Source organism: Argopecten irradians, chromosome 6 (genome assembly GCF_041381155.1).
Source record: "Argopecten irradians isolate NY chromosome 6, Ai_NY, whole genome shotgun sequence".
NCBI classification, from domain to species: domain Eukaryota; kingdom Metazoa; phylum Mollusca; class Bivalvia; order Pectinida; family Pectinidae; genus Argopecten; species Argopecten irradians.
Window position 1 is genome coordinate 6,558,787 of NC_091139.1, and position 25,666 is coordinate 6,584,452.

Here is a 25,666-nt window from a genome sequence, read left to right on the forward strand (position 1 = left end):
ATGTGATCAAAGGGAGTGGTTGTGATACACATAGAGGGTTGTTAATCATAGGGAGGGTTGAGATACACATGTGATCATAGGGAGGGTTGTGATACACATATGTGATCATAGGGAGGTTGTGATATACATGTGATCATGCGTAGGGAGGGTTGTGATACACATTGTGATCACATAGGGATGAGGTTGTGATACACATGTGATCATTGAGGGAGGGTTGTGATACACATGTGATCATAGGGAGGGTTTGTGATACACATGTGATCATAGGAGAGGGTTGTGATACACATGTGATCATAGGGAGGGTTGTGATACACGTGTATCATAGGGAGGGTTGTGATACACATGTGATCATAGGGAGGGTTGTGATACACATGTGATCATAGGGAGGGTTGTGATACACATGTGACATAGGGAGGGTGAGATACACATTGATCATAGGGTGAGGAGTTGTGATACACATGTGATCATCAAAGGGAGGTTGTGATACACATGTTGATCATAGGGAGGGTTGTGATACACATGTGATCATAGGGAGGTGGTTGTGGAATATAGTTGTGATAAACACGTGTGATCATAGGGAGGGTTGTGGATACACATGTGATCATAGGGAGGGGTTCGATACGAATCGGCGTATAATCATAGGGAGGGTTGTGATACTACATGTAGTAATCATAGGGAGGGTTGTGATACACATGTGATCTTTAGGATAGGGAGGTGTATACACATGTGAACATTGAAGGAGTGTTTGTGATACACATGAGTTATCATAGGGAGGTTGTGAAATACCCATTTGATACACATGTGATCATAGGAGGGTTGTGATACAACAGTGTTGATCTAAAAGGGAGGGTTGTGATACATGTGTGATCATAGGGAGGGTTGTGATACACATGTGATCATAGGGAGGGTTGTGATATACATGTGATCACCATAAGGGAGGGATTGTGATACACATGTCATCAAACGGGAGGGTTGTGATCCACATGTGTGATACATAGGGAGAGGCTGTGATAACACTGTGATCATAGGGAGGGTTGTGATACACATGTGATCATAGGGAGGGCTGTGGGGGGGTTGTGATACACATGTGATCATAGGGAGGGTTGTGATACAAGGATGGTTGTGATACAAATGTATCATAGGTAGGGATGTGATAGACACAGTGATCATAGGGATGGTTGTGATACACATGTGATCATAAGGGATTGTTGTGATACACATGTGATCATAGTGAGGGTTGTGATACACAATAGGTAGGGTTGTGACCTGTGATCATAGGGAGGGTTGTGATACACCATGTGTATCATAGCGAGGGCTGAGGATACACACATGGTGATCATAGGGAGGGTTGTGATACACGATCATCAGGGAGGGTATCATTGATCAACTTAGGGATGGGTTTTGGAAACACATGTTGATCATAGTAGGAGGGTTGTGATACACATATGATCATAGGGAGGGTTGTGATACACCTGTGATCATAGGGAGTGTTGTGATACACATGTGATCATAGGGAGAGTTGTGATACACATGTGATCATAGGGAGGGTTGTGATACACATGTGATCATAGGGAGGGTTGTGATACACATGTGATCATAGGGAGGGTTGTGATACACTTGTGATCCATAGGGAGGGTTGTGATACACATGTGATCATCCAGGGAGGGTTGTGATACACATGTGATCATAGGGAGGGGTTGTGATACACATGTGATCATAGGGAGGGGTTGTGATACACATGTGATCATCAGTGGAAGGGGTGTGAAACATGTGTGATACACATGTGATCATCATAGGGAGGGTTGTGATGACACATGTGATCATTAGGGAGAAGTTGTGATACACATGTAGATCATAGGGAGGGTTGTGATACACATGTGATCATAGGAGGGTTGTGATACACATGGTGATCATGAAGGGAGGGTTGTGATACACATGTGATTCATAGGGAGGGTTTGTGATACAAGTGTGATCATAGGGGAGGGTTGTGTGATACACATGTGATCATTAGGAGGGTTGTGATACACACGATGTGATCATAGGGAGGGTTGTGAATACACGTGTGATCATAGGGAGAGAGTTGTGATACACATGTGATCATAGGGAGGGTTGTGATACACATGTGATCATCGGGAGGGTTGTGATACACGTTGGTGATCATAGGGAGGGTTGTGATACACATGTGATCAAAGGGAGGTTGTGATACACATATGATCATAGGGAGGGTTGTGATTTATACACATGTGATCATAGGAGAGGGTTGTGATACACATGTGATCATAGGGAGGGTTGTGATACACATGTTGATCATAGGGAGGGTTGTGATACACACATGTGATCATAGGGAGGGTGATTGTGATACATTGGTGTGATCATCATGGATGGGTTGTGATACACATGTGATCATAAGGAGGGTTGTGATACACATGTGGATCATAGTGGAGAGTTTTGTGATACACATGTGATCAATAGGGAGGGTTGTGATACACTTGTGATCATAGGGAGGGTTATGATACAACATGTGATCAAAGGGAGGGTTGTGAAACACAAGTGATCATAAGGGAGGGTTGTAAACACATGACACATGTGATCATAAGGGAGGGTATGTGAAACATTGAACATGGCTGTGTGATCATAGGGAGGGTTGTGATTACACATGTGAATCATAGGGAGGGGTTGTGTATGACACATGTGATCATAGGGAGGGTTGTGATACACATTGTGATCATATAGGAGGGTTGTGATACACATGTGATCATAGGGAGAGTTGTGATACACATGTTGATCATAGGGAGGGTTATGTGAGTACACGAATATGATCATAGGGATGGATTTGTGGATACACATGTTATCAAAGGGAGGGTTGTGGATACACATGTGAATCATAGGGAGGGTTGTGATATACATGTGTGATCATAGGGAGTAGGGTTGTGAATACACATGTTAGATCATAGGGAGGGATGTGATACACATGAGTTAACAAAGGGATGGTTTTGTGATACACATGTGAATCATAGGGAGGGTTTTGTGATACACATGTGATCATTAGGAGAGTTGTTGATACGACATGTGATCATTCATAGGGAGGGTTTGTGATACACATGTGAACATGAGGGAAGTGCTATTGATACATATGTGATCATAGGGAGGGTTGGTGATACACATGTAGAGATCAAAGAGTGAGGGATTGTGATACACATGTGATCATAGGGTTGTGGGGATCATAGGGAGGGTTTGTGATACCACGAATGTGATCATAGGGAGGTTGTGATACACATGTGATCATAGGGAGGGTTATGATACACATGTGATTCATCAGGGGAGGTTTTGTGATACACATGTGATCATAGGGAGGGTTTTGTGATACACATGTGATCATAGGGATGGTTGTGATACACCTGTGATCATAGGGATGGGTTGTGATACACAATGTTATCATAGAGGGAGGGTTGTGATACACATGTGATTCATAGGGGAGGGTTGTGATACACGTGTGATCATAGGGAGGGTTGTGATAACACATGTGATCATAGGGAGGGTTGTGATATCACATTGATCAATATGGGAAGGGTTGTGATCAGAGGGTACAATGTGGATCATAGGGAAGATTGTGGATTATACTCGTCGAAATTCAGATGGAATGCTACTTATGTGACCATAAACTAGGGTTTGTACGGCTCAATATATGTTACTAGTATGTCAATGTCACTTAGAAACTAAAGACGCAAAACACAATTGTTATTAATATGGTAATTATAGAATAAAAGAATAAGCTCCATGACATGCGTAAATATTTTGGGGGAAATTCCATCTTATCGCTGAAGTTATAATGAGATGTCACTTAATTGAGTAAATCTTGATAATAATTGCTTTCCGGTAGACAATAATGCTGTTTCAAAGCTGATATTCCTTGAACACCGGCCCATTTGATTTCACACGGTCTGTAATTTTCAGTGGAAGCGGAAACATGTATACAAAACCAAGATAAAGAGAGGACGGCCATGTCCGAAGGAGGGCAGTGGGAAGGGTGGCTATATACAAAGCTCTGGGCAGCATACACAGGTACTTATAACAGTGTTTTTTATACTAGCTCACTTCGCCATGATAATCATTTATGGTTTTAAATAAATGTTAACTTCCTGTATTGTATTTCAAATTGATATTGTTTTCAAAATAAGGGTATTTGGAAAAGACCCGTTTGAACAATAATCTGAATGCAGGCCTTTATGATCGTTTTTCAGCAGTTGCTATATGGTTAGGGCAAGGCATGACTTTGGTGGGGGAGCAGCTTTTCATAACAACTATAAAAATACCAACCCATCTGGTAGTTCAATAAATGTATTCCATTTAGTTAACCCATTTAGGGCTCAGTCAGCTTTAAAAAAGCAATTCAGGCGTATTTTGCAGTAGTTAATGGCCCTTTGTATGTGGCGGATAATTCTAAATGTGACTTTGGCATTGGTCTATATCAACATGTATGGAAACAAGTTTTCACAAGTTTTCATTTGCCTCTTTTCGGTGGACATAAAATTTGAAGAGTAATAGCCTACCGACATTCAAGGGAAATAAACATTGATATTCTCATTCATTTCCTTCTTCCAATAACTATAATTTATATTATACTTGATCGCAAAAATCGCTTATTTATTTAAATCAATGGGTTAAAAAGACTTTGACTTCGAACAAATATTTGAAAGGTTTAATGATGTAGGAGTGATACATTGAAGTGTTATAGTAGAGTAAAAATTTTGGAGTGCTAATATTGAGATTGACTATTTGAAGTTTCAGTGATGTATTTTGATTCTAACTAACATTATCTCCTTTGTGTTGTCTAATTTCAGTATATACGTGTGTGATTGAAACTATAAACACCGGGTCTGATGTGTAAAATCCCTGGTCCCTATAGCCAGCGGAACCGGAGACGACGGCAGAGCAACGCCGTACCCCCAATGGCGGCCCTTACCCTCCCAGATACACACAGGCAACACTTTTAGGAGGTGCGCACAACTATGAGTAAGCATTTTTTCAAAATTTACAATTTATGCATATTAATGTGTCAAAGTGTTAACAGGTAATTATCCTTATAAAGTAATAGTTGTATGTGATATTTCGTGTATAATATGATAATTTATTATGAACAGTTCTATTGATAAATATAATTGAACCGACTGATAAAATGTATAAAGATTCCTAATTAAAATGAAACTAATAGAAAAGATATGAAAGTGATTTCCATTGTTTAAGGTTTTGTCATTGTTCGTCGGCTATTTAGCACTAAACTCTTGTGTGGCAATAACTGTAATTTATTCGGCAGTAGAAAAATTGTCCCTCTACCCATACATTGATTTTAATGCTGACAACCATTGACAATGTTTTTTTTCAAAACGAAATTGGAATGAATCAAATAATACAGATAGGGAGATTTTTTTTTTCAACATTTGTTCCAGCCCCAAAAAGAACCTGTGGCAAAATTACAACTATAGCAGCAACATAATACAAGTTCTACAGTAAATATGTAAGTGTTGTAATAATGACATTGTTTGTTAGGTCGGGCTCTACGGCGCTCGTGTCTATCTGCTGCCCTGGATTACACAGATTTCCAACCCCTGGTCCCAGGCTTTAACCTGTGTCAGAGATGAACATTGTACAAGGTTGTCCCGAGAGAGCGTAAAACGCTACTTTAAGAGGCATGCGTGGAGGACCACGAAACCCTAGGAATCCCTCCCAGTCCCTTTCTTTCTCAAAAAACAGTTGAGGTAACCATAATTAAAGTTTTATCACCATCAGAAATGCCAATAGACGTAGCACACTTTCTCTAGGTTTAGAGGTAATTACAGTAATATCCAGATAATAGCTTGAAGAAATTTAAAGAAGCTGCAATGACACCGCCGATATAGAATTAAGTATTAATTATTTTCTGTACCGTTTCAAAAGTTTGCTATGCTTAACCAACATTACCCTTACCACAGCCAACCATTGAGAAAGTTAGAGCTTTCTAATTTCACAACGAAGAAAATAAGAAAAAATTTATTCGTCATCCCGCAAAAATACCATGGCACTAGATGTGGTATAAGTAAGGAAGTACTGATGGCAGCATTTCACACAAAAGCAAAAATGAACTAAGTCATATCATTTTTGTGTTAATTAGAACAAATTTATTCAAGATTAATCTCCATATATAGCTGAAAATGAAGAATCTCGTTTTAAGCTACTGTCGGCAGTGGAGGCAATCTTTAATTAGGTACAAAATACTTTGCGGAAAGGCGGAAATGTAATTTCCTGTAGAAAAGGCATAGCAGTGTACAGAAGACCATTTATAAAATCTATTGATATTATAGACGGATATCTATACATATATATATGTTTTGGCCAAACTAAGAATGGAATGCGATACATCATAGTGATATCACCAATGTAGCCGAACAAGTTTTTAATTTCCATTCTTTATTCTCCAACATTGTTACAACAACAACATAAAACAATAACCGACCTAAATCTTACAAACCAACGACGAGAGGCTGAGACCTTTGCGGACGACACCTTCCTGCTCCGTAATTAACTCTGTGGAATCTGTACACAAGAAATAACCAAACTCTTGTCTTCACGTTGTAATCGTCGCGATAGGCCAGAGCTCACAGAACCAGAAGAGGTAGCTTGGTACCTGTCGCTCGAGCATAAAGAATCTATATCGTATACAACAGAATTAAAATTTTTATGTTTTACTGTTTAGTGCAGTAAGATGGTTTTCTTGAGGTAATATTTAACCCCTGCTTTCACAGAAACGGGGGGGGGGGGGACATTAATTCGGGGTCTGTTCCGTTTGGTATGTTCGCTTGGTTTACCGTGCAAAAATAACTGCTCACAAGTTTCTAATGCGATATTATTTTGTATAAAAAAAAACTTGGTAAAATGGTTTAAATGGTCTCTGGGCGGGTCCTTGTGGGGGCCCAAGGTTCGATAGAAGCATCACTTTCCTTGGACCCCTACATTGACAGAAGTTATGGGCCTTTGATTAAAGAAAGCATTGGGGATATAAATATTCCATCGAATTTACTCTGTTTTCAATAATATTTTACTAACTGTTATTGGTAGGCGTGCAAATATTAGAATAATATTGGGATAATAAATTGATGATTGGTTGGTGCACAGAACAATAAGCATGTCGAAGGGTGCAACCTTGTCCAATCACATGGGGTTTTCTCCCCTCATGCACATACATTCAGGCCATCCGAAAGAGCGATTTGCATATCTTGTTTTTGTGGCAATCGATGTAAAATAGATAAAGTTGTTTATTATTAATCCATTTCATTTGGTTAAACCCAGCTCGGACATTAATTATACACTAGATCCAAACTTAATAAATAGGGATGGATATTTTTCCCATGATTGTTTCATGAATTATCAGTTATGATGACAGTCAAACAAATGGGAAGGGAAATATGCAAGATACATCCTAGTTTGTGTATATGAATTTTTGAGTATGACCTCCTTGTCCATATTGACAAATTTCCTAGTTTAGTCACTTCTGCCTTCTCCAAACAGTCAGTTTACTTTTCTGGTCTTTAGGTCCTAGGAACTTCCTCTTTTGTCCACAGCTACCAGACCTACTGTTTGTACCACAACAAAAGATGCGAGGGACGTGGACCGAACGTAAACCAACTTTTGTATCTAAATACGTCACGGGTTCCTGTCGGTCATAAGGCCAAGTAGCTCGGGGGCAGTTGTGGGTCAGCTGTCCGGTCTCACCTTTGACCATGAAACCAACGCATCAGGGAGTAACAATGACGTGAAAAAGTGATGCGGGTCAGATGTCGGCTGAATGCTTTACCAGTCGTTTTAGTCCAGGGCGGACGGAAAAAGTTACAGCCATTTACGTATTCACGTTTTTAAACGCTAGTAAGACTGTATTCTTGAGAACCAATGGGAAAAATTAATTAGACTATAGGCTAAAGCCATATCAAAATTTCATACGAAATTGAAAACTATTGTCACTGTCATGTATCCGTACAAATATAATTTAATTTATAGGTAAACAAATTTTTACTTATTATTGAATTATTTATATATATATATCGTATTTTGACACACCCAATAAATGCTGTGATGGGTGTTTAAAGATTGAAAAAAAAATGAGGTTACAATTTAATATTGACCATAAAAATTTGAGTGCTTTTTGGGTTTAAATACGGTATAAATGTTATAATTAACTGGATAAGTATTAAATTATTGCCAAATGTAAAGGGGCCATAACCAATTTGGAAAAGAAATTCAAAAAACAGAAGAAACCGACACCCCAGATTTCTAATTGTCAGTTGTACATCTGACTCAACGGAGCCAGTTAAATTGATGGCCTCAAAAAGGGGGATGGGACGCTTTATTGGTGTTCAAATACGGTATTGTCTCTCTGTTATTTTTAGGAGGATAAAACTAAAATGTAATATAAAATATCTCTTAATGGTATCTGATCTATACCAGAAAGTAAATAGGTTTTTTGCGTTTTACATTTTAGTTGGCAATAGCAAAGGAAGTCAGGGAACCTCCCAGAGTCGGGGAAAAAAATCCCATTACCTTACAGCTCTGTGAAACCAGGCTGTAAAAATGGGGGGGACGTTTTCAGTCCTCCCCAAGATTTACCTCCCCTCTAGGGTTACCAAGGATGGACGCTGTGGATCACGGTATGGTCAACGGTCAAACATTTTGCAAGCTTTTATCCAATGAAGAAGGGCAAATGCTGAACAGGTTTGCCATCAGAAACTCTCCACGCCAATTCCATAGTAGGGATGGACTTTTGGTGCCGGGAGCCCATCTTCCCGTGGGAAAAAAAAAACCCCACACGCACCTAGTAACCTGTACAGCCCTAAAATAACATGGCGTTCAGAACCCTACCACAAACAAATAACATGGTGCACAGTGCCAGGAGTCCTGGCACAGTATAGGACCCTCCCTCCTCTCTAAAGGGCAGGCCAAGCATCCATCGTTTCCAGTATCCCTGGGCTAAACTTTCTCAGGGGCAACGGGGGGACCAAAAACCTTGGCCAACAGGACGAGGACGGCGACATGGGGTCCCCCTCCCCACAACCACCCGGACCCACAACCAGCTGACAAATACAACGGCCGGTGGGAACATAACAAGTGGGTAATAGACAAGTAAGGACTACTTATCAATAGGAAATGTGATGGTTCTAATTGGCATAAAATAGGATTACGGAATGTAGTTAGTTGTATAGCCATTTATTTTCAGCAGTCACAAATTTTTTTTTTGTTTTCGATTTTCATTTATATAAACCAAAATACAAATTTTGAGATTTTGCCTAGAAAAGTACATATGGCTTTACCCTTTTATTATTCACGGTCAAAATAATGTTTGGTGACAAAATGTGGGAAGTAAATCATTTCCATCAAAAACTTACCTGCTAATACAACAATTTCCAAATTAAAAACTAAAGAAAGAAGATATGTTTTTAAAAGAAAATTGGGACAATTCTTTAGAGAATGAGATTTAGATTAAAAAACGCAAAATCCAATTATGATGACAATTATTTGTATACATAATACACTTATGAATGATATTTCGATCTTTAAGTTTACTTTGAATATTAACATTAAGAAGTCTAGTTGACAATGTTAAGTGCTGTATTGAATAAGAAATTTTTATCAAAAATTTGATGTTTTACATAAATATGATTATTCATAAAAAACAACAGCGAATCCCCAAAGCGCCTAGAGGAGTCGCGCGGCCGCCGATACATGTTACCTGAAGAGGCAGAAACCCAAGTCCCAAGATTTGGGAAGTGCAGGAAACAAGGGACACAACACCTGGCAGGCCGGTGTATGGCTTGAATTGTCCAGTAGTGAAGCTAGATCTGGTAGGCGTAGACGCCGCAAATCCTTTGAGGGAAGGTCAATCAGATCGCACATCATTCTCCGATGAGACTGGCGGCCAAGTGAAAATAATTACTCGGTTGCATGGGGGCACATTGGGGGCTAGGTGCTTAGGTTAGGGGTTGGTGGTGGTAATGAACGAGGTGTCAGTCTGAAGAAAGTAAATGTATAAAAAGAAATTAGTTTTTTCCTTTTCGATTGAAGGAGGTGTGGTGCAGCTATACTATTATTTGCCGTAAATTTGCATCCCCCCCCTCCCCTCTTCTGGAAAAGGAGTTGAAGTTGGTTTAAGCACCCTCCATCCCATTGATTTAACATAGTTATTATACATTGTGTGATTCTTTTCTTTTAAACATCATGCATTGTGAACTCAGTGAGCCCTTTCACATGTGAATCATGACCCACTGTAACAAATGGCCTTTCAGAGTACAAAAGACTAGGAGTTTCTTCCCCCCACAACCATTTTCAATTCCCTTTAGCATGACAATACTCTTGTTCAACATTTGTTTAAGTATGATAAGGAAAATTGGTAGGTCACATTGAGGTCAATGTTCATGATAAATAGGATTATAGAATGTAGATAAGTTTACTTGATATTCATTTAGAAGTCTAGTTGACAATGTTAAGTGCTGTAGAATAAGAAATTTTATCAAAAATTTGAGTTTTACATAAAAATAATTTCATACAACAGCGAATCCCCAAAGCGCCGTCGCCGATACATGTACCTGAAGAGGAGAAACCCAAGTCCCAAGATGGGAAGTGCAGGAAACAAGGGACAACACCGGCAGCCGGGTATGGCTGAATTGTCCAGTAGTGAAGCTAGATCTGGTAGGCGTAGACGCCGCAAATCTTTGAGGAAGGTTAATCAGTCGCCATCCTCCGATGAGACTGGCGGCCAAGGTAATTACTCGGTTCATGCTGGCTATGGGTAGAGCATTTACTAGGGTGGTGGTGGTAAGGACGAGTGTGTCTACATTGGAAGAAAGTAAAAACAAGATTAGTTCCTGTTGATTGAAGGTGATGGTGTAGCTATACTGTATTTGCCGTAATTTGCACCCCCTCCCTTCTACAGGAGAAGGAATTGAAGTTGTTTAAGCACCCTCCATCCCATTGATTTAACATAGTTTTACAATGTGTAATTCTTCTAACATCAGCTAGTATCCCACATAACTTGAACTAGTGAGCCTTTCACATGTGAATCACGACTCAAAGGTTAAAAGGCATATGCATGTTTTCTGTAACAGAGTAATGTGCCAGGAGTACAGAAAGAGTTCAATATGGCTGAGTTTCTTCACCCACAACATTTTCAATTCCCTTTAGCATCCCACTCCCCCCTTGTTCACATTTGTTTAAGTACGCTAATATGGCAAATATGGTAGGTCACATTGAGGTCAATGAAAGTATAGTTTGGTGACGATGATAGATTGATTACTGGGTAGTCACATCATATAGAGTATACGAGTGGATATTTATAGATATATGTGAAGAGAAAATGAATTCACTTCGGGGGGAAAGTTGGAGGTGTTGTTTCAGTGTGGTGCATGGCAAGGAAAATGAATTGAAAAGAAATTTATGCATTCTGGTATTAGATTCATTGCTTTACATTTGCTTGCCAGATACCTAGGGTTTTGCATGATGAAATATAGTTTTATTGCATGTTGTTTTGTATGTACATATTCCTACCTATCACGATATAAGACTGATAGCCAGTGTTTCTGTACTGTATCAGAATGAAGGTCAATAATTATAGTTTTGATAAATGTTTTAAAGAGTCTTCAGACTTGAGCTGGATTTTGGGGCTAGCATCCATCATTATTAGCTCATTACATACAGCTATGTCTGTATGCTTTATGAAAAAAACTTTTAACATTTGCTTTACTGGTTTGCAATCCAAGAAAAATAAGAATGAAAAAAGAAAAGAATATATATGCAAAATCTGATTATACTACAGGTAATATGTGACGAATAAAACAGTTTTTGTATGCCAGATTTCACTTTTTCCTTAAGAAAAAAAAATTAAAATTGGTGCTTCAGGGCCTATTTTTGATAGTTTTGTCATGAAAACTGACTATAATTGTTGAACCATTGTCGGAAACCCACGAGTCACTGCTCTACATTTACTCTACGTAGAGCAGTGACTCATGGGTTTCCGACGATGTTGTTGAACTTGGTTGTGTCATGTGTTAAATTGTGAGCTCCCACAGCAATTTATACTTTGAAATATAAAATATAAAACTTAAACAGCAATTAGTACTTTTTGCTCACTAAGCACAGTACTTATGACAACCTCAGTTTCTGCATTAAGGTTTAACAATTTTTGTTTTATTATATATGGCATAATTAACCACGTAAGTTCTCAAACACGAGTGTTGTATTATTTACTTTCAGTTATGTTAGGGCTTGCAGCAGGCAAGTACAGACTATAAGTCACTGTAGTTAATGCTATGTAAAGTTGGCCATGCTAACATCAACAGGTGCTTGGCTTACCAAATAACGGTTACCATAGTGTCAGCTATATGTTTGGTAGTTGTTTCTGTAGATATTAACCACATAACCAGATATACCATGTCTCTAGGATAGATAGTGCTATGGGAAACTATTATAGATATATCCTTGGTAATATAGTAATAAAGCAAATTTCGTAATTATATTTGGGTTGAACCTTTTTAACTAACCTGGGTCTATGAGCTTGTGTAATCAGATAAGTTTTCAATCAGAACCGAACAAAGTTATGAACAGAACAAATATTATGAAAAATTTATTTTGATTTCAATTTTCTACCATTCTTATATTGAGGCACTTACAAGCTTCACAGAGATCAAATTTGCGGTTGCTAGGGGAAACTCAATCTATTGCATATGTAGAGTGGTTGCTAGGGAAAAGCTAAATCTATTATGCATAGTATGGTTGCTAAGGAAAAGCTTAATAGATCGCATATAGAATGGTAGCTAGGAAAACCTGAAAACATCGCACATAATATGGTTGTTAGAGAATACCAGAATATACTGCATATATGGTTATTATAGACACATACTGCAAATATGCATTGGCACATTAGAGAAACATTGTTGTACTATATTATGTTTCTCAGTCACAAATTACTTAGCTATATTAATTGTGAACCTTAGTCTGTTCCATTGATATAAGATATCTCAATTCTTGTGTCCAAGTTATGATGACCACCACTGGTCAAGCCTTCTGCTGTCCAGCAAATCTCTTTTGTAGATCTAATTATCTATATACAGAAATTCATGGTAGTGCTTTTGATAAGAAAATCTTATTAATTATTTGCAATCTTGTTTAAAAAACTACTAATACCTTGTGTGTCTTTCTTACAACGCTTTCTAGGAAGGCCTCATTTTAATTGCACTTTGAGTCAAGTTCATTATCTTGAGATCCTATTTCTTGAAAACCCCTTCAATTCAAAATAAGTTGATGGTGAAATTGCGAAGCTTATATACAAAATATTGCTAGTTGCTTGTATTGATTTCTTGGATTTTGGCAATACTGTATTAGATTTGGCTGTATTGTAAAAGTGATACAATTAAATTACACGCATTCTCATCGATTGAGTAGGGTGCACAGCTTTTTAGCAATGAAGGTTACATCTTGTAGATCTATAGGCCTTACCATACTCTATGTATACTTTTTTGCTGAACCAAGTACAACTCACAGGCCTACAGCAGCTGGTGTGTCAAAGGATCTCAGCTATTCTGGTTAGACTCTTCGTCATCCTCAATTTACAATCACATACCTGGTATGCCTGAAGTATATGTGTATCTAGAAAACTGTGTGATCGTAATCCTAGAAAACTGTGTGTGTGATGTAATCCAGAAAACTGTGTGTGATGTAATCCTAGAAAACAGTGTGTGTGATCGTAATCCTAGAAAACTGTGTGTGTGTGATCGTAATCCAAGAAAACTGTGTGTGCGATCGTAATCCAAGAAAACTGTGTGCAATCATAATCCTAGAAAACAGTGTGTGTGATCGTAATCCTTGGAGATTGAGGATAACTCTTTATTGCTAGGTAGGGATATACAATTTATTCCTTGTGAGGTGTAAAACCTAACACTCTACTGGAACTGGGTTGTCCATCTGTCTGTCCGTCTGTAGACACAACTTTGTCTGGCGAACTTCTCCCTGAACTACTTAACAGATTTAGATAAAATTTGGTACACATAACCCTTACATAAAGGGGAGTTGAGTAAACTATATAGGGTTCTATAATGTCCCTTATTAATGGAGTTATACTAAACTGGTACAGTGGGGGTTGTTAGTTATCCACTCTGGCGATAGTTCTAGTTGTCTTTTGAGGGTGGAACTTATCCTTCTCCTTCATAAGAAAGAGTATATCTCTATGATGTAAAATAGGAACTTGAATGTATTTGCTGAACATGTATACTTTCTTCTTCCTGGTTTGGCCATTTAAGACACCATTTTTACCATGTATCAAATATCATGTTACAATTGTGAAATGTCAATTCGGCTTTCTCTAATAAACTAGTATGATGCACAAGTTTATTTCCCTGGACAAGCCTACCTGACACAGGAACACATGTATATATATATGAGAAATATGACATTTACATAGTGTTACTGTATATGAACTCATTCACCCCTTAAGACACATTTGAACTTTTCCAATTCAAATGTTGGAATAGTCCATTATGAATTTTCAGGGGTGAATGAGTTAATGACAATACTGCACCAGAGACTGACCACTATAGATTAGTAAAGTCATTAATACATTTCCTAAAATGTGAGAGTGTCATAAGAACGAACAAGGAACATTGTTTGTAATTTAAGTGTATAAAAACAATAACAGAGTTTTGTTTATTGTGATTTTGTGTTAATTTTTTTCTCATGAGTTATAATGCAGGTTGTGTTTTGTAATATCACAAGCATTTTTTTTCTGTGATTTTGACGTTTAATATTTTTGTTTGTATTAATAATTTAGTGCATTTGTTGTGTAGTTTGGAGGATGGCTTATTTACTGATCTGCAGTAGCTATGCCAGGATGTTGGATTTTTGTATGAATGTAGTGAAAAATAATACCCAACAATGTAGTTTTTAGTTTTGCTTTTTTGTTTGTTGAGGGAATTTGTTAATGAAAGTATGCTGATGTTCAGCGTTATTTTTTTTCTTCATAATTTATTTGTGGATTTTTTTTTTTTAATTTTACATTTTAAAAACAATTCATAGTAAATTCAATATGATTTTTATTCAACATATATCTGAACATTTCATTGACTATGCTATGATGATGACTGAAATTTGCTACAATGAAGTTTATTATAATATATGTATTCTAACAATAATGCTTAATTCATTCAAAACCTTACTAAACGAAGTTGGAATTGAAGAAGAGACTCTCGAATCGGGAGATTTGAGAAAAATGATTATATCAAATTTTAGAAGGAATAAATGTTTATGCAAATTGAATTATAGTCTTGAAACTGTCACAGCAGTGGAGATTTTTTCAGTTATTTAAAAAAACTTATTTTGTACTTTTTTGATCACCTGCAGTCGTTTGATTCTAAAGCACAGACTGTTGGTTTTGATTTTAATAAGTTGCATCTTTTTGCACATACAGTGGACTTCGGTTTAAATAGTGCTGGTGGTGGAAATGGCAGCACTCTGGATGCAGCCAACATGAAAGTGTCGCCAAGGTAACACCTTCTAGAGCCTGACGTGTTACTGGACACGGAACTCCTGTATCAAAGTTACCTCCCCTTGTCTGTCAGTAGTTACCATATTGTAGATAATAATCAACACCTTAAGGATGTATTCGCTAATCCTGATTGATCCCTCATTCAGTAATTCTTGTATAAATGAATCAAATCCATAGACCCATTCACCCCTGTAGACACATTTAGGCTTTTCTAAATTAAAGACTAGGCCAGTCCATTATGAAATTTTAGGGGTCAATTAGTTAATCGGCTAATCTGCCAAACCAACCTATATATGTTTATGTGACAATGTTATGTGAGATCTTGTTATATCTATTCTACATTTAATCAAAACCAAATTAAAAAAAAAGGCTTTCTGCCATCTGCTTGCTAAACAATCCAAACTTATGACCGTGGAGGCTGTGATGGGAGCAATATGTGCCATAGAAAGATGTTAGGGTAGAGAGGGATTAAATAGACAATGTCTACTGCCCAATCTCTATTATATCAATTAATAAGCCACCTTATAACACATTTGTAAAGCAGTAATTCTCCATTAATATTACATATATCCACACCATCAAGGGGAGGTAACTTCTGTTCCTTGATGTATCATTTGTACGATCTGTGCTGTTCCCATTGCATACACTGAATATTTCTAGAAATAATCATTCTGTACAGCTAGTTTAGATATCCCATTGCTAATCATACAGCTAGTTTATATACCTCAATGCTAACTGTAAAACTAGTTTACCCCTATATATCCCAATGCTAACAGTATAGCTAGTTTAGATATCTCAATGCATATTGTACAGCTAGTTTAGATATCTCAATGCATATCGTACAGCTAGTTTAGATATCCCATTTCTAATCTTAAAACTAGTTTAGATATCCCATAGCTAATCGTACAGCTAGTTTAGATATCCCATTGCTAATCGTACAGCTAGTTTAGATATTCCATTGCTAACTGTACAGCTAGTTTAGATATCCCATTGCTAATCGTACAGCTAGTTTAGATATTCCATTGCTAACTGTACAGCTAGTTTAGATATCCCAATGCTAATTGTAAATCTTATCTCATAAGAAAGTTAATACAATATAGCAGTAGGTTTGGCTTAATATCAGTTATTAACTCATTCATCCCTGAAGACACATTTGAACTCTTCTAATACAAAGCCTGGAAGAGTTCATTATGAACTTTCAGGGGTGAATGAATCATATTATTCAGTAATTTTCTTAGGTACAGGCTCCTATCATACAAATCTTTCAAACTGATGTTGAATAGTGTTATCACATTTTTGTTGTTCACAAGTTGCTGCTGTATACAAGTCTGTTTCTGTTTGCGTTGTCTTGAACAAGTGTGTTTCTTTTCTGGTTCAGAATTCACCCAAGCTATGACACTGCTGTTCATTTGTCTCCCTAAAAATTGGTTTAACCAATTCATCCCTGAAATTCCAAAATGGACTGATCCAGCCTTTGAACTAGAAGAATCTAAATGCGTCTTCAGGGGTGAATAGGTTAATACACATGAGTTTGTTTTTCTTGGATTTGATTGCTGTGAATTCTATGCAAGATTATTACAAGGGTATACACTACTGTATACCTTTCACCAAGATACAACCAATATTCATGCTCAATAATGAGTTTTCATCAAGTTCTGATTTATGAACTAATATTCAGTTATGCAGAAGAGCGCTACCTAGTATATTCTGTCTCTGCATATTAAAGAGTTATCTGCCCTTGTGGATAGATTGATTAATTGTGACATGTATTCGTGAATTTAACATACTCAGTAAAATATTTTTCAGAGAAAATGACATAATTTTGTTCACAAAATGATAACATCACAATGCGATACCTTCCCAGCAAGGGAGATAACTGTAATATGCAAGACGGAATAAAACTTGTAATGCTGTTTTGAGGATGGAATAGAATGGGATGTGCAATGTTGAAATGATTTACAATTATCTGTACATAGTTTTGTAATAGCCAGTTAGTAAAATATGTTTTGATATCAAATCAGAAATTGGTTACAACCGAGCTATCATAATCAACATGGTACCTATATATATGGCTTCATGACTATAATTAAGTTTGGTGTATGCACTTTTTTAATAGGAGTACCAAATTTTAGTGTATGAGCTGTGTTTTATGGTAGTACAAACGTATGATTGATTTATTGTGTATATTACAGAGTTATCTGCCTTTATGTATACCGTACCGTAGGTATTGATTGTGACGTCATGTGTTTGCGAGCATAACGTCATACCTTTCGTAGAAATAATGACGTCACAATGATTTCCTTCCTGCAAGGGAGCTAACTCTGTAGTATGCAAAGAGGGAATTATAGAGCTTGTAGTGGGAAAGTCAGCCTTCCCTCTTTAAGATGTTGATATGAAGGGGACATCCTCCGATGTCGGTTATTTACCATCAAATGTACCGTGTATTTATCCTCGCATCACAATGTAATCACATGTTATTGTCTTGTGACAGGATCATATCGCTGACTATGGTAGGTAACCTCGGCTGTATGCACCAGGCTTCTTAAGTACAACACTTTCTGATTTCATGCTGGGTCCTGATGTCAGTATCAAACCATACCTAGTATTTCACATACCCTACATATTTTTACGGGAATCGTGTTTTTGAGATTAATGCAGGACATTGACATTGTCCCAGAAATTTTAAATAAAAAAAATTGAATAAAATTTACAATGATATGAGTTCAATTTGTTGGAAATGATATTTTTGTTGTTAAGAGAAATCACAATGTTTTTGGACCGACAGGGCTTTTATGTCATGATTAACTTACATAAGAATCTATGAAGTGAAATCACTGAAACTGTTGTACAATGCTGTCTTGCATGAACAGTTCCTTATGTATGGGATATGTGTATAATACATATAAGGAACATATATGCATGGATCACCATTATATTTTGTAACCATGTGGCGAGTTTTCCTCTCACAGGATTGGTTTTCATTTTACTGGTGTACAACAATGCTTATTCTCTTGCTTTTTTGTGCAAAGATGTGAAATTTTATTCAAGTGACTTTTTTTTTTGGTTTTTGATTTTTTTTTTTTTTGCTCCTGTGCCTGGTCTATTTAAAAGACTAGCTGTTGGCCTTGTGCCATTGCTCAACAACCGTCGCCCATCCAATAATTCTCTTTCAAAGCTTGATAGACATTAGACCAGTCTTGGTTTGCACTCGACCTATTTGTTAAAAAGTCTAAAAAGTCATCAGGATATAGCTGACGTACTAGAGTTATCTGCCCCTGGTAATAGCGGAGTTATCTGCTCCTGGTATTAGGTGTTCATTATTTATGGACTGCGGTGCCCAAGTGCACAAGGTGTCACACATTCTACCTATAGCCTTCCACCTTTGGTTCGCGAATTGAAACTCACTTGTGCCTGTTGAAAACCACTGACTGTAGCTTGGTGATTTTTCTCTGGGTAATCTGTATATACTCATCTCACAAGTAAATATAAAAGATACAACACTAAAGTTCATCTGTATAGGTTTTAGCCATGACCTTGTTAATGATATTTCTGACAGACAGTATTAATTTACCGCCATATAATTGTGGGTGAGCTTTTTGGGTCCATGGGTTTCTAACACTTGTTTAATTTACTGATATCCAAGGAATGACATTTAGTAGTGAATAACATTCCAGATATTAATATTAATATCTTTTATCCAAATATGTGTATTGTTATTTATTAAAAATCTAATTTTTAGAGTGATTTTTAATCAATTGTCGTATAATTTCTATTGTGTTTCTGCAATGAAATGTGTTTGTTTTATTAGAGTCTTCCTCCTATTGGGAAAAGATCAATTGTAAGAATTTTCCTTTGTTTTGTTTCGATTTAATTTAGATTTATAGATATACATATGTACATATGCATGGGTTTTATATACCTGTATATATATAAATTTTATTTTCTAGTCCAGCACAATGCTTATGTGTGGATTCATCATGTACATACCTATATTTAGAATAATTTATAATAAATTAACACATATTTGTATAACACAGTATTTACTCTAAATCAAAAGTTGGCTTTTGATGCACATGTCCTTCTTTGAGTATGTGTGCTTGAATATTGCAGAATCTGTCATTCTATGCATTTACAACAAATTTCTCTCTAGTATTGTCTGATGATTGGTAAATAGAGATAACATGATTTATGTAGTTTTTTCCATTACTGGAGTATAGATTAATTGCATATTCTGTTTTTGAATATTACAGAGTTATCTGCCCTTGTAGGTATCCATTGTAATGTCATTATTTCACGAGTAAAAATGTCAATTTTACAGGAAAAATATGACGTTTCGCTCTCAAAATAATTTCATCACAATCAATACCTACACACATGGGCAGATAACTCTGTAATGTGAAAATACAGAATATTTAGATGCTGAAAATGTAAATCTATATATAATTGCAAAAGGGAGAAAATCAAAGTAGAAAAGTTGTGTAGGTTTGTGTATGTCAGCAGTCACTACAGAATTTTTTTAGACCCATAATTAACTTATGTGAAGTTGACATGCTGCCCTCAACACATCTGATTAAGTTTCAAAAGCTATACCCAGCAAGTATTTTTATATTGAACAGAATGCTCAGTCAGGTACCCAGAAGCCATTGCGAGTGGCTTCGTCGCAGCAGAATGCTACTTCACGATGTCTCGGAGTGTTTGAAGTTCGTGGGGATGAGAAAAAGACTGCTATACTTATGAAACAATTTTCAAAAGCACCAGCTCAAAAGTCGAGTGTAAGATTTCTGCTGCCATCACTTAACAGATTTAACAGAAGCGGCTGTCTGGCTTCGATGACGTGCTGAACTTGGATTTGTGCATGACATTATCATTGACTCTAATGCCAGACGCCAAGAATCATGACAAAACATGACAAGATTCCATCAGAATGTCTTCATCAAAACTCATTCATCAGTTGGTGTGGCTTTGTATGCATGTTGGTTCGGATACTAGCAGACACTACCATGTGTGCTCACCAAACATTACTTGTGATATTACCTGGCTAATTAGCTCAATAAAACAGAACAAGGAATTCTTGTGTAGGAAGGTGCAAATTAAGTCTAGTATTAGGAAGTCTGAATGGGTCAATGGAATTCTGGTGTTACTAGGGCAAGGGCTAATAGAATCTAGTGTCTAGGGGGTCAAGGGTAATCGGTTAGACTAATAGAATCTAGTGTCTAGGGGGTCAAGGGAAATATAGTATCGAATAGACTAATAGAATCTAGTGTCTAGGGGGTCAAGGGAAATATAGTATTGAATAGACTAATAGAATCTAGTGTCTAGGGGGTCAAGGGAAATATAGTATCGGTTAGACTAATAGAATCTAGTGTCTAGGGGGTCAAGGGAAATATAGTATTGGATAGACTTATATAATCTAGTGTCTAGGGGGTCAAGTGAAATATATTATTGAATACAAATAGAATCTAGTGTCTAGGAGGTCAAGGGAAATATATTATTGAATACTAATAGAAACAAGTGTCTAGGGGTCAAGGGAAATATAGTATAATCTAGTGTCTAGGGGGTCAAGGGAAATATAGTATTGAATACTAATATAATCTATTGTCTAGGGGGTCAACGGAAATATAGTATATAATCTAGTGTCTAGGGGGTCAAGGGAAATATAGTATCGGTTAGAATAATATAATCTAGTGTCTAGGGGGTCAAGTGAAATATATTATTGAATACTAATAGAATCTAGTGTCTAGGAGGTCAAGGGAAATATATTATTGAATACTCATAGAAACAAGTGTCTAGGGGTCAAGGAAATAATAGTGTATAATCTAGTGTCTAGGGGGTCAAGGGAAATATAGTATGGAATACTAATAGAATCTAGTGTCTAGGGGGTCAAGGGAAATATAGTATTGAATAGACCAATAGAATCTAGTTTCTACGGGGTCAAGGGAAATATAGTATTGAATAGAGCAATAGAATCTAGTGTCTAGGGGGTCAAGGGAAATAAAGTATGGAATAGACTAATAGAATCTAGTGTCTAGGGGGTCAAGGGAAATAAAGTATGGAATAGACTAATATAATCTAGTGTCTAGGGGGTCAAGGGAAATATAGTATGGAATAGACTTATAGAATCTAGTGTCTAGGAGGTCAAGGGAAATATAGTATTGAATACACTAATAGAATCTAGTGTCTAGGGGGTCAAGGGAAATATAGTATCGGTTAGACCAATAGAATCTAGTGTCTATGGGGTCAAGGGTAATATAGTATGGAATACACTAATAGAATCTAGTTTCTAGGGGGTCAAGGGAAATATAGTATGGAATACACTAATAGAATCTAGTGTCTACGGGGTCAAGGGAAATATAGTATGGAATAGACTAATAGAATCTAGTTTCTAGGGGATCAAGGGAAATATAGTATGGAATACACTAATAGAATCTAGTTTCTAGGGGATCAAGGGAAATATAGTATGGAATACACTAAAAGAATCTTGTGTCTACGGGGTCAAGGGAAATATAGTATGGAATAGACTTATAGAATCTAGTTTTTAGGGGGTCAAGGGAAATATAGTATGGAATAGACTAATAGAATCTAGTGTCTAGGGGGTCAAGGGAAATATAGTATTGGATAGACATATAGAATCTAGTGTCTACGGGGTCAAGGGAAATATAGTATCGGTTAGAATAATATAATCTAGTGTCTAGGAGGTCAAGGGAAATATATTATTGAATACTAATAGAAACAAGTGTCTAGGGGTCAAGGGAAATATAGTATTGAATAGACATATAGAATCTAGTGTCTATGGGGTCAAGGGAAATATATTATTGAATACAAATAGAATCTAGTGTCTAGGAGGTCAAGGGAAATATATTATTGAATACTAATAGAAACAAGTGTCTAGGGGTCAAGGGAAATATAGTATGGAATAGACTTAAAGAATCTAGTGTTTAGGGAGTCAAGGGAAATATAGTATTGGATAGACTTATATAATCTAGTGTCTAGGGGGTCAAGTGAAATATATTATTGAATACAAATAGAATCTAGTGTCTAGGAGGTCAAGGGAAATATATTATTGAATACTAATAGAATCTAGTGTCTAGGAGGTCAAGGGAAATATATTATTGAATACTCATAGAAACAAGTGTCTAGGGGTCAAGGGAAATATAGTATAATCTAGTGTCTAGGGGGTCAAGGGAAATATAGTATGGAATACTAATAGAATCTAGTGTCTAGGGGGTCAAGGGAAATATAGTATTGAATACACTAATAGAATCTAGTGTCTAGGGGGTCAAGGGAAATATAGTATTGAATAGACTAATAGAATCTAGTGTCTAGGGGGTCAAGGGAAATATAGTATTGAATAGACTAATAGAATCTAGTGTCTAGGGGGTCAAGGGAAATATAGTATCGAATACACTAATAGAATCTAGTGTCTAGGGGGTCAAGGGAAATATAGTATGGAATAGACTTATAGAATCTAGTGTCTAGGAGGTCAAGGGAAATATAGTATTGAATACACTAATAGAATCTAGTGTCTAGGGGGTCAAGGGAAATATAGTATTGAATAGACTAATAGAATCTAGTGTCTAGGGGGTCAAGGGTAATATAGTATGGAATACACTAATAGAATCTAGTTTCTAGGGGGTCAAGGGAAATATAGTATGGAATACACTAATAGAATCTAGTGTCTACGGGGTCAAGGGAAATATAGTATGGAATAGACTAATAGAATCTAGCTTCTAGGGGATCAAGGGAAATATAGTATGGAATACACTAATAGAATCTAGTTTCTAGGGGATCAAGGGAAATATAGTATGGAATACACTAATAGAATCTTGTGTCTACGGGGTCAAGGGAAATATAGTATGGAATAGACTTATAGAATCTAGTTTTTAGGGGGTCAAGGGAAATATAGTATGGAATAGACTAATAGAATCTAGTGTCTAGGGGGTCAAGGGAAATATAGTATTGGATAGACATATAGAATCTAGTGTCTACGGGGTCAAGGGAAATATAGTATCGGTTAGAATAATATAATCTAGTGTCTAGGAGGTCAAGGGAAATATATTATTGAATACTAATAGAAACAAGTGTCTAGGGGTCAAGGGAAATATAGTATTGAATAGACATATAGAATCTAGTGTCTAGGGGGTCAAGGGAAATATAGTATGGAATAGACTTAAAGAATCTAGTGTTTAGGGAGTCAAGGGAAATATAGTATGGAATAGACTTATAGAATCTAGTGTCTAGGGGGTCAAGGGAAATATAGTATGGAATAGACTAATATAATCTAGTGTCTAGGGGGTCAAGGGAAATATAGTATTGAATAGACTTAAAGAATCTTGTGTTTAGGGAGTCAAGGGTAATATAGTATGGAATAGACTAATAGAATCTTGTGTCTAGGGGGTCAAGGGAAATAATGTATGGAATAGACTAATGGAATCTAGTGTCTAGTGGGTCAAGGGAAATATAGTATTGAATAGACTAATAGAATCTAGTGTTTAGGGAGTCAAGGGTAATATAGTATGGAATAGACTAATAGAATCTTGTGTCTAGGGGGTCAAGGGAAATAATGTATGGAATAGACTAATAGAATCTAGTGTCTAGGAGGTCAAGGGAAATATAGTATGGAAAACACTAATAGAATCGAGTATCTACGGGGTCAAGGGAAATGTAGTATGGAATACACTAATAGAATCTAGTGTCTAGGAGGTCAAGGGAAATATAGTATTGAATAGACTAATAGAATCTAGTGTCTAGGGGGTCAAGGGAAATATAGTATTGAATAGACTAATAGAATCTAGTGTCTAGGGGGTCAAGGGAAATATAGTATTGAATAGACTAATAGAATCTAGTGTCTAGGGGGTCAAGGGAAATATAGTATCGAATAGACTAATAGAATCTAGTGTCTAGGGGGTCAAGGGAAATATAGTATGGAATAGACTTATAGAATCTAGTGTTTAGGGGGTCAAGGGTAATATAGTTTAGAATACACTAATAGAATCTAGTGTCTAGGGGGTCAAGGGAAATATAGTATTGAATAGACTTATAGAATCTAGTGTCTAGGGGGTCAAGGGAAATATAGTATGGAATAGACTTATAGAATCTAGTGTTAAAACTGCCAAGATTGGGTGGCTGTTTTAGGGACTATATAGCATATATCTTAAGAGCTAAATGCACCAAGGTTATATATATATTTGGGATAAAGATAAGTCTAGTGTTTTGAGCAGGCAAGCAAGTCCGGTGTCAGATGATGGAAATCATATATTCAAGGGGTCAAGTGAAGTAGCTGTAAAGTCAACAATCTGCAAAATATTTAGCGATGAAATTGAACTTTCAAGGACAATTAAAGAAAGTTTTACTTGGTATTAAGTCTGGGGACATAATGCTCTAGAAAACCATTAAGTTAATTTGATAAAACAATCCAGAAAATGTGAAATTCTAATCTTAGTCACACAATGAAAATTGTGAGTGATGTGGATGTTATCACATGAGCATTGCCGTCTGATTCTATTTAAGGATGTGTGTTAGGTCTGTGATCTACAACTCTGTCAGTGTGAAATACTGGTGACATTGTATGGTTGAGATGATGTGTGACTTTCTTTGCTGTGCATGTGTTTTAATCCAGTCTGAATCTAAGCAGAACCGTACCAATCAACAGACAATTCTGTTTTAATTATATTTGGTACATCAATTGATGAGAAATGTGAAAAATGTACAGACTTATCCTTGTATGATATATAACATTTCCATAGACCTCCTTGTCTTAACCAAACAAAACTTCAACATCAAACATAAACTCAATCACCCCTGAAATTTATAATCAACTGTTCCAGCTTTAGTTTTGGGAGATGTCAAATGAGTCTTCAGGGGTTATTGAGTTGAAGACAACTGAGTACAGTTCAATACAATTTTGTAATAAAAATTGAAAGTTTATGCAACTTTGTGCGGAGAATGGGTTTCTAGTTTCCTAACATGACTATGATTTAAAGTTCAATGAAGTTTTAAGATAAACATATACCTAGATACTTTTGAACGGTTTTTAGTAGGGCAGAGGGGATTCTTTCTTTGCTTATTTCTGTTTCTATTACAACATATAATCTTTTAGCATACTTCATTTACAAT

At 36.6% G+C, this 25,666-nt stretch overlaps 1 protein-coding gene across 1 annotated transcript in view; it reads left to right on the forward strand.

Annotated features, from left to right (window-relative positions):
- Positions 1–25,666, forward strand: part of LOC138326172 (cytosolic carboxypeptidase-like protein 5) — a 48,070-nt gene that overhangs the window by 18,404 nt on the left and 4,000 nt on the right. Inside the window, exons 8-13 of the mRNA XM_069272300.1 lie at positions 8,510–8,592; positions 10,574–10,782; positions 12,271–12,291; positions 15,476–15,551; positions 18,045–18,063; positions 20,170–20,325. Coding sequence (XP_069128401.1) covers positions 8,510–8,592; positions 10,574–10,782; positions 12,271–12,291; positions 15,476–15,551; positions 18,045–18,063; positions 20,170–20,325 — 564 coding nt within the window. The remainder of the gene's footprint in view (positions 1–8,509; positions 8,593–10,573; positions 10,783–12,270; positions 12,292–15,475; positions 15,552–18,044; positions 18,064–20,169; positions 20,326–25,666) is intronic.